Source organism: Lissotriton helveticus, chromosome 1_1 (assembly GCF_964261635.1).
Source record: "Lissotriton helveticus chromosome 1_1, aLisHel1.1, whole genome shotgun sequence".
Classification (NCBI taxonomy): Eukaryota; Metazoa; Chordata; class Amphibia; order Caudata; family Salamandridae; genus Lissotriton; species Lissotriton helveticus.
The window spans coordinates 46957746-46968713 of NC_136057.1; the positions used below are offsets into that span (position 1 = coordinate 46957746).

A 10968-nucleotide genomic window follows, 5' to 3' on the forward strand; every position below is an offset into this window, starting at 1 on the left:
ACCCACACTATATCCACAAACGCCAAACAGAGCTCCGACAACAACCAACTTAAGTGCATCCTGCTCAACACCCGTTCGATCCACAGACACGCCATTGAACTATGGAACCTACTAGACAACACCACGCCGGACATCGCCTTTCTTACAGAAACTTGGATGAACGCCTCATCAGCGCCCGACATCACCATAGCCATCCCGGACGGTTACAAGATCATCCAAAAGGACCGCATCAACCAGACAGGAGGAGGCATCGCCATCGTCCACAAGAAAACCATCCGCATCACGACCAGCTCCGAGGACACCCTCACAGCCGCCGAACACCTCCACTTCCAAATACACACCGACCCCAAAACCACACTTAGAGGCACCCTCATCTACAGACCACCAGGACCCCGCACACAATTCTGCGAAGACATCACTGACTTCCTCAGCCCACACGCCCTCCCCTCCGAGGACTACATTCTCCTAGGGGACCTCAACTTCCACCTGGAAAAGAACAACGACAACAATACCATCACCCTTCTGGACAACCTCTCCAATCTCGGACTCAAATAGCTGGTGAATACCCCCACCCACTACGCCGGACACACGCTCGACCCGATCTTCTCCTCCAGCAAGCACGTCTCCTTCAACCACGCCACAGGACTCCACTGGACGGACCACAGCTGCGTACATTTCAATTTCAGAAAGACCACGACCCACCACCACCCACAACAAGTCCCCCGCAGAAACTGGAACAAACTTACCACCGACCAGCTCACCACATCGCTAAACCAAAACCCTCTCGCCAAATCATCGGACCCAAATCAAGCAGCCATCAATCTCGCACAATGGATCACCCACTGCGCCGACGAATTAGCTCCCCTGAAAAAGCAACACAACAAGCCAGGTAGCAAAAAAGCCTCTTGGTTCAATGACAACCTCTAAAACTCCAAAAAGAACTGCCGCACCCTCGAGAAAGCCTGGCGAAGAAACCCAACCACAGACAACATGACCGCCCTCAAGGAGGCCACCCCCAAACACCACCAGCTGATCAGATCCACCAAGAAATCAGCACTCAAGGAGCGACTCGACAACAATGCCCACAACAGCAAGGAACTCTTCAGCATCGTCAAAGAGCTTACCCATCCCAGCGCCGACACCAACGACATCACTCCCTCTCAAGGCCTCTGCGACTCTCTAGCCTCGTTCTTCCACAGTAAAATCGCTGACATACATAACAGCTTCGGCGACCAGTCCACCCCCCTTACCCCCACCACCACCCTGGACGCCTGGAACCCGATCAGCACCGAAGACACCATCCGCTTGATGAACTCCATTCAACCAACCGACCCATGCCCCCACCACATCTTCAACAAGGCCAACTCCATCATCGCACCCCACCTCCGGAATATCATCAACTGCTCCCTCAACACCGCTACCTTCCCGGAAAGCTGGAAACATGCCAAACTCAGTGCCCTCCTGAAGAAACCTACAGCAGACCCCACTGAACTTAAGAACTACCGCCCCATCTCGCTCCTCCCTTTCCCTGCCAAAGTCATAGAGAAGGCCGTCAACAATCAGCTCGCCGCCTTCCTCGAGTCTAACGGCTCCCTCGACCCCTCACAGTCCGGTTTCCAAGCCAAACACAGCACCGAAACCGCCCTCATCGCAGCCACAGACGACATCCGATCACTACTCGACAATGGGGAAACAGCTGCCCTCATCCTCCTGGACCTCTCCGCAGCGTTTGACACGGTCTGTCATAGCACCCTTGTACAACGCCTCAACAACATCGGAATATAAGGAAAAACATTGGATTGGGTCATATCATTCCTCGCCGGAAGAACCCAGAGAGTCCGCCTCCCCCCTTTCAGATCAGAGGCCACCGAAGTAATCTGTGGCGTTCCCCAAGGCTCCTCGCTCAGCCCCACTCTCTTCAACATCTACCTGAGCCCCCTTGCATCCATCGCACGCCAACACAACCTCAACATCATCTCCTACGCTGACGACACACAGCTGATCCTCTCCCTCACTAAAGACCCAAACACCGCCAAAACCAACCTACACGAAGGGATGAAAGACGTAGCCGAATGGATGAAGAACAGCCGCTTAAAACTAAATTAAGACAAGACGGAAGTCCTCATCCTAGGATCATCACCCTCTGCTTGGGACGACTCATGGTGGCCACCAGCCCCAGGCAGCGCGCCCAAACCAACGGACCATGCTCGCAACCTGGGATTCATTCTAGACTCCTCCCTCTCGATGACCAAACAAGTCCACGCCATCTCATCATCATGCTTTAACATCCTACGCATGCTCAAAAAGATCTTCCGATGGATCCTCACCGAAACAAGAAAGATGGTCACTCAAGCAACTGTCACAAGCCGACTGGACTACGGAAACACCCTCTACGCTGGAACCACATCCAAATTACAGAAAAAACTCCAACGCATTCAGAATGCCTCCGCCAGACTCGTCCTAGACATACCCCGCCACGACCACATTTCCGGTCACCTGAGAGACCTTCATTGGCTCCCCGTCAACAAGAGAATAACGTTCCGTCTTCTCACCCACGCACACAAAGCCCTCTACGACCTAGGACCCAAATACCTCAACACGCGCCTGACTTTTTACACCCCCACCCGCCAACTACGATCGTCCAATCAAGCCCTCGCCACGATTCCACGTATCCGTAAAACCACCATGGGAGGGAGATCTTTCTCCTATCTGGCGGCCAAAACCTGGAACTCTCTCCCCACCCACCTCCGCCTTACACAGAACCACCTCTCCTTCAGAAAACCACTCAAAACGTGGCTATTTGATAAGTAACAACCCCCCCCCCCCGCCCCCCCCCCCCTCAAGCGCCTTGAGACCGTCCGGGTGAGTAGTGCGCTATACAAATCTTGACTTGACTTAACAGTAGTGCTAATGTGCTGGTCTCTCAAAGCAATGACATGTTTATCTAATGAACGTTCCCTATATTTTTCCCTCCCTTTCAATGCTTTAGGACCACTAACTTTAGCCAGTGATAACTCCATTGTATGTATTTCATGGATAAGATTCCACCATTCCATGACACTAGGAGGTTCCTTCGAGATCCAAGTCCGCGCGATGACCAACCTAGCGCAAGCAAAGACCATAGATGTCAGGTCTTTATAGTTACTATTAATATCTTGTATATCTAACAATATCAAATGTGCCGAAAGAGCTGGTACTGTTATTTGCCTACTATTAAGAGCCCCTGTTATTCCTTTCCAGAATGCTGTAAGTTCCGGACACTGATAGAGCATATGTTCTATACCAGCTGCTTCCATATTGCATTTTGGGCATTTAGTACGCTCACTAGAAATATTTCCAGAGGTCCAACTAGCAATTCTTTGAGGCGTATAGTAAATTTGAGTAACCGTTCTATGAAATTGTAGCCTCAAATTTGAAGATTGGACCACTCGATTTATTTGTTTGAGCGATCCTGCAATCTGATTGGAACTAATATTGACTCCTAGTCTACTGGTCCATTTGTCCGCCATTTTCGCGCAATCCCCTACCCGGCCACTATTAAGACAAGCGTAGCTCTTACTAATAAGTGATTTAGTATACCTAGAATAAATACATTGTAAAGTGTCTTAGTGTTCTACTCTCTCTATTTTCATTTTATTAACCAAGAAATCTTGTATCTGTATATATTTAAAATACATAACATCACTAATTTTATACAGTATTTTTAGTGTACTAAAGCTCAAAAGACCATCCGGCCCATATAGATCGCCTAAAGTATTTATGCCATCACCTATCCATTGTGCGCTGGCGCCATCATAAAAAATGCCTGGCATCCCTGGATTCCCCCAAATTTGTAGCTCAGCATTAAAAAATGAGATCTTGTCAGTGATCATAATTTGATCCCAAATTCTTTCAATATCTCTCGCGGTCTTAAACTTGACCCTCTTGCAGTAATTGGGGTCATGCACACGAAACAAGAACTGGTTGCTATCTGATCCCAACATAAATTGGTGATAGAATAAGGAACTTTCCTTTAACAAAAGACTACGTATACGTTGGACAAAAGTTGCAAAAAAATAGATTTAGAAATCCAGGAAATGTAATCCTCCCTTTTCTATTGAGAGTTTCAATGTGGCCATTGATCTACGGGCTTTTTATAGCCCCAAATATAGCTACTACATATGCTCTCTATTCTCTTAATATATAGATTATTCAGTTGCATAGGGATAGACTTAAATAGATACAATAGCTTCTGTACAATCTTCATTTTAATTAGAATTATACGTCCTACAAAGCTAAGTGGTATCTTATGCCAATTTGTAAGAGTGGCAGTTATCTCATTGAGTAGAGGGTCGTAATTCAGTGCTATGATTTTCTCTATATCTGCAGTAAGCTTAACTCCTAGATAAATAGCATTTGGACAAAGCCCTAGTATCGGTTGCGTAGGTTTATAGCTGGCGATTGCTTGAGTTTTACTCACATTTAACTTGTACCCCGATATGCCCCCGAATTTGCTAGCTTCCTCAATTATCGTAGGAATGGCCAGGACTAAGTCGGTGGTAAATATAGCTATATCATCAGCAAAAGCTGTAATTTTCAAACTCTTGCCTCCATGTTCTGCTGGGATTTTATTATCTTGAGCTATTAATGCATTTAAGAATGGCTCCAAAGCTAAAGCTAAAAGCAGGGGTGATAAAGGACACCCCTGCCTAGTCCCCCTTTTGATTGAAAAATTAGCCGAGTTGGCTCCTACATAGCTAACTATTGCCGTTGGTGATTCATATAAAGATCGGACCCATCCGAGATATTGCCCTGTATACCAAATGCACTCAGCGTTGCCCATAAATACTCCCACCCCACTCGGTCGAATGCTTTCTCCGCATCTAACATAACCATTCCGAGTGGGGTGAGAGTAGCTGCAGCCACGTCGAAGGCAGTAACAGCAGTATTAATATGGGTAGTGGTGTCTCTCCCCACCACAAACCCATGTTGTTGGCAGTTGGCCAAATCTGGCATAATAGGAGCGAGGCGATTTGCCAAGACTTTGGCAAACACTTTCGCATCAGTATTAATTAATGAGATTGGCCTATATGACCCCTGTTCCTCCGGCGGTTCGTTCTTTTTAGCAGTACGCCATGATATAGGAGCCCTTCCTGTTTGCCCCATAGAGTCTATCACCAGCTGGAAGCGAGGAAGTAATTCCTTTTCACAAATCCTATAAATCTCTATAGGCAAACAATCTTCTCCCGCAGCCTTACCTGAAGGCAATGCTTGTATAGCTATCTCAATTTCCTCGATTGTAATCTTGGAGCCAAGTTGTCTGATTGCTTCCACATCTAATCTCCCGGGTAGGTACTTCTCTAAATATAGTCTAATTTCTTCTGAAGTAGGGGAGTTTTCTGGAGTATATAGGTGGCAGTAATATTTAGCGAATTGGTCTAGAATCTGCTCCGATTTTCTGTATCCCTTAGAGTCTAGCCCTTTTATTACTTTCATAGTAGTTTTGGCTTTTTTATCGGCTACCTTGTAAGCCAAAATTTTGCCAATTCTGTCTCCCCCTTCGTACTGTGCCAACTTGTATTTGTGTATTTTTGAGCTGTATTTCTCCCTGAGGGTTCTCTTTAGTGCCGCCCTCAATGACACTAATCCTAATCCTAACTCTTCAATATTAGTTTTGCCCTGTGTTATGGCATCAGCCAATTGTTGTTCAACAAATAAAATATTAGATGTATTCAGTTTTTCTACACCACGTTTTTCAGCGTTGTCCCTTAAAATATATTGTTGTGCATAGCCTCTAATGTTGCATTTACATGCATCCCATACAAAATTCCTTTATATGCCTTTTAATGCCAAGAATAAATTCAGAATCTGTTAATGAATATCTAGGGAATGTAAACTGTCGGGGCGCTTGTTTACTATCCAAAGTTTTAAATTCAAACAGTATCTGATTATGGTCAGAAGTCACGTAGTGTAATCAAGATGTGTTCAACTACTCTCCACGTGTGGCTTGGTTATTGGTGAGTACCTGGTCTCGCAGGAAGCTATAACTGGTGACAAGAGAGGGGATATGAAGTTCGTACACTGAGAGCGCTCTTCGGGAGTGTTTGCCGTTGTCCAGCACACTGCTCGTGCGTGCCACATGTGCCTCAGTTGAAGTGCAGAATCGATGCTGGCACTGGTGGAGTCTCAGCGCAGTGCCAGCCTGAATAAAATGCTTAAAGATAAAGACAGCGACACTGAAAGTCCACATGTCGCTGGACAGGAACTGAACGAAACAGCTTCTAATAGAATATATGACGCCATTACGCAAATTAATACGATTACGCTATGTGGAGTAAGAAAACTAAAGGTGGACAAGGAAAGCACACAGAAATAGTTCAGTTCACATTACACTGAAATTCACATTCTGTGAAGCAGAGATTAACCAGATGTTTTTGAAGAAACATTTAAGCACAAAATCGACCAGTGTTATCTGCTTTCATGTACTTGTAGTGTACAAAGATGTATCTCCTTCTCTAAATCATCACCAAATCATTGTCTCACAACATGCCGGAGAAGAGTCCCAGAAAGAGGGTCGGGTTGGGTTTGCCGAGTTTCCCCAGACGAAGCGGCCCACCACCAAAGCTGCTGCATAAGGGGCCCAGAACAACTCCATAGATAGCAACATAACATACAGAGCTCCGATGGAGAGCCAGGACGAGATCCAAGCTCCAAAAGTCATTAAGGCTGACCTCAAAGCCAGCACATCACGAGGCGCTAGAAAAGCTCTGTCTGATCAAGTTCCACAGGAAGTGCCTGAGAGAGCACTACTGTCCTCCAATGTATACACGGCTGCTGCATTCTTAAATCCGCCAACTGTGTTTGATATTGCAAAAAAACAGAATATTGGCGATAGATGGATGGATAGAGACTTTTGAAGATTTCATAGATGCAATAGATGAAAAAGAGTATAAAGTATCTTGAGAAACATGGCCGATAAAGGAGTGAAAGAACCCATGAAAAAGAATTTACAAGAAGGTGAAAAGACATATGATCAAATCGAAAAGGCCTTTAATGTCAAGTTTAAGCCTGTGCCAAATGTGAATTATAAAAGATATATGTTCATCCAGAGACCAGGTAAGACCGTTGATGAGTTTGTTGAAAGACTGGATATTTGGTAAAGCACTGTAAATTCAATTAATTTATGATGAGGAGGCTGCCCTCCTCAGAGTGATCAATGGATGTCTGTCGGAAGCATTTCAACGACGAATGCTGAGGGAAACTGAGCTTGTATCAAGTCCTCATGGCTGCTTGCGCTGACAAGCGTACTTATCGCCAAGTGACTGACATGGAGGCCGTAGGTGCCCAAAGTGCATCTGTCATGAGCACGAAAAGTAAGCCAAGGTACAAGGCCAAGGGAAACAAGGTCCAGTCTCCACAGAAAAACAAAACGTGTTACAGATACGGACTGTAATTTCCACACAAAGGTAAATGTCCCGCCATTGGACAGATATGCATAGACTGTGGTAAAGCGAATCATTTTGTGTCGACTTGCAACGCGAAGATAAAAGTAAGTGTGTAATATAGAATCTATTTTTACTTAATCCTGCGTGGATTCCCTTTTGTGGTTTACTCACTGTGTTGCTGCACTAGTGTGTTGCACAAATGCTCTGCACATTGCATCTTTAAACTAGCCTGACTGCTCTGCGCCAAGCTACCAGAGGGTGAGCGCAGGTTATCTCAGGTGTGTATCTGGCTTACCCTGACTAGACTGGTGGATTCTGCCTGGCTTAGGTGCCTACCCTAGCCAACCAGAAACCCCATGTCGAACAGTGGTTCTTGGGAATCACTTGATTTCCCAGCATGCTCCTGCTGCAGGACCAGGTCAACGCACTTTGTGTAGGAGGACTAGCCACCATTTGTGTCTCAAAGGGAAGTGTGACTTTTTCCTAGAACATCCATTTTTTCCCCTGAATTGGAACTGTTCACTTCTCCATATTATATCAAAGCAGCTTTTTCAAGAAATAATTTCTTCATGTAATTTTAAATGTTTTTTCTATTTTGCAGAACAACAATCACATCTAGAAAATATGAATGGGAAAGAAAGCCATAAAGGTTCCGGAGGCAAGATGAATTTTACTCAAAACATCTACTTAAGGAAACGGCGCAGAATGCACAAGAGGGAGAGACGCTTTGCTTGTAATGTGTGTGACAAAGAATTTATCAATATGAGACTTCTTGTGAGGCACAAAAAAAGACATACCAGCCTCAGGCCATATCCCTGCGAAACGTGTAAAAAGTGTTTCAGTCAAAAGGCAACTTTTTTACAGCATCAAAGAACACACACTGGAGAGAGGCCGTATCACTGCACCGAGTGTTCCAAGCGCTTTGCTCATAAGAATAGCCTTGTACGGCATCAAAGTGTACACACAGGAGAGAGGCCTCATCACTGTACTGTATGTGCAAAGAGCTTCAATCAAAAGGCAAATCTACTACAGCACCAAAGAACACACACAGGAGAAAAGCCTTTTCACTGCACTGTGTGTGAGAAGAGCTTCAATCAAAAGGTGCATCTACTAAAGCACCAAAGAAAACACACAGGGGAGAAACCTTATCATTGCACTGTGTGTTCCAAGCGCTTTACTGATAAGAGATCCCTTGTACTGCATCAAAGAACACACACAGGAGAGCAGCCTTTTCACTGCACAGTGTGTTCCAAGCGCTTTGCTCATAAGAAAATCCTTGTACTGCATCAAAGAACACACACAGGAGAGCGGCCTTTTCACTGCACTCTGTGTTCCAAGCGCTTTGCTGACAGGAACTCCCTTGTACGGCATCAAAGAACACACACAGGAGAGAAGCTTTATCACTGCACTGAGTGTTCAAAGTGCTTTTCTCGTAAGGCGACCCTTGTACACCATCAAATCGTACACACAAGATAGAGACCTCATCACTGTTCTGTGTGTTCAAAAACCTTTTCTCAGAAGGCAACCCTTGTACTGCATCAAAGAACACACACCGAAGAGAGGCCTTATCTCTGCATTAAGTGTTCCAAGCGCTTTGCTTATCAGGGATCCCTTGTACGGCATCAAAGCGTACACACATGAGAGAAGCCTTTTCACTGCACTGTGTGCCAGACGAGCTTAAATCAAAAGTCAAGTCTTGTAACACCAAACACACTGGAGAGAAACCTTATCACTGCAACGTGTCTTCCAAGCGCTTTTCTTAGAAAGAAAGGCCATGTATGGCATCAAAGTGCTCACACAGGAAAGAGGCCTTATCACTGCACTGGGTGTGAGAAGAGCTTTACTGGTAAGGCACATATGCAACGGCCCCAAATAATACACACTAAACTGAACCCTACCACTGCACAGTTTATGCCAGGAACTTCACTCAAAACGAAAGTTTCTACAACACCAGTTAATACAAACAAGATAAATCCATTTTCACTGTAACAATCTTATGTCCTGCTTACCCCAAAGTAAGTTTTACTGGAATGTTGTAACTTAGCGATGGCTTATAGTCAAAAATGCCTAATGGCCAGTGTTCCCTGTAGGGTACATGCATATAGTGTAATAACCACGAGTGCGCAAACTGCCTTGCAAAGCACATACACTTCACTCATCACTGAGGCACCATTTGCAGCTTTTGCTTTTCAAAAGCGAGCAGCGTGGAAAAAAAGATCTCTTGCGTGAAGGAGCACAGAGAGTAGATCTTGGGCCTAGCAACATACCACAGCGGAAGAGGGAGAATGTTGCAGCTTACCTCTTAAATGGCAGTGTATTTAGTTGCAGAGGGACACAAGTTGTGCAGCATCCTTCTTCTTCGCATGCCGTTTGCTGCACTAGTTTCTGAGAGAGGCTGCAGGGCTTTACAGGCAGCTGCGTCCCTTTCAGATTCATTTATTTTAAAAGGCCATGCACTAATTAGCATTTTTCGGTATTTAAGGGCATGATGTGCGGCATACTAATGTTTAAGTCCCAGCTAAAAGTGTTCAAAAAGCAAGCACTCGGTGCATAATGGTATGCCTGTGCTAAACGTATTTAGAGAAGTAATTTCTGACCCTGCCGCAAGCATGCTTAGTCATATGTGCCCCCAGTGAGGCAGCATCATTCAGATGAGTCATTTTCCCGGTTCCGTAATTGCAGCTCTGGTCACCTGTGAAGCGTGATTGCGAGCGCCCATACAAGAATGTAAGGAGATATGATCGGTAACCAATCACACCCTCGTGTTATTTCTTTATAAATGTCCAGAGTGTTTCTCACTGCTAGTTGATTCTATTGTACCAACCAAATATAGGATTCATTTACTACCTCGCTCACGCCGTTACATGAGGGCACAGCCGCAACGCTCTCTCGCCATCTTACAAATCACACACTAAACTACTACTTACACGTCACAACAACTTTGAGCTCACAGCTAGGGCTCTCAGCACAGCCCCCTATTTGCAGATGCCAATGTGCTAACAAATCGAAGCCCGATGCCCCTCTGCAGCGCACAGAGGTACTCGCCTCGCGGAACAGACTTGCTTCTGTCTTCAGCCCAGGTGCTGCTCGCTCTTTGTTGTGCATGATTACCGTTGGAGCTGCAGAAAGAAACAGGGGCTCTTTTACATTCCCTTCACACCTTTTACAACATATGTTTAAGAGTTAGTAGTTAAACTGTGGTTATTGCAGATGTATATAGACATATTTTCTTAAATAAATCCTGCTGTATCTTGTATTTCAATGGGTTTGAGTCAGCATTCTGTGCATTTAAGATCCCCTCCTAGAGGGCGCGCATTTATTTTTGTGTCGCTCTGTAAGCTCTACAGCGCTCAGGCTTCGGTAGTGAAGAGTGCGGCTACAACCAAATGGAAAGCAGCTAACCCACTGAGCAGCCCTCTATCTATGAGTGCCGCCAGGTATAACTTGATTTACCTCCTGTAAGGAGTAAGTACTGTGTCCAGACTGATTTTTTAATTTCTTTTTTCAGCTCCCAGCCTTTTTTTGCTTTCCTCATTCGAAGAAT

General features: G+C 45.3%; 1 protein-coding gene across 1 annotated transcript in view; it reads left to right on the forward strand.

Moving 5' to 3' along the window:
- LOC144757931 (uncharacterized) overlaps positions 1–9413 on the forward strand; it is a 348943-nt gene extending 339530 nt beyond the window's left edge. The window contains 2 exon segments of the mRNA XM_078646403.1: positions 8026–8958; positions 9205–9413. Of these exon segments, the coding sequence (XP_078502529.1) occupies positions 8026–8958; positions 9205–9413 (1142 nt within the window).
- Positions 9414–10968: the final 1555 nt, after the last annotated feature.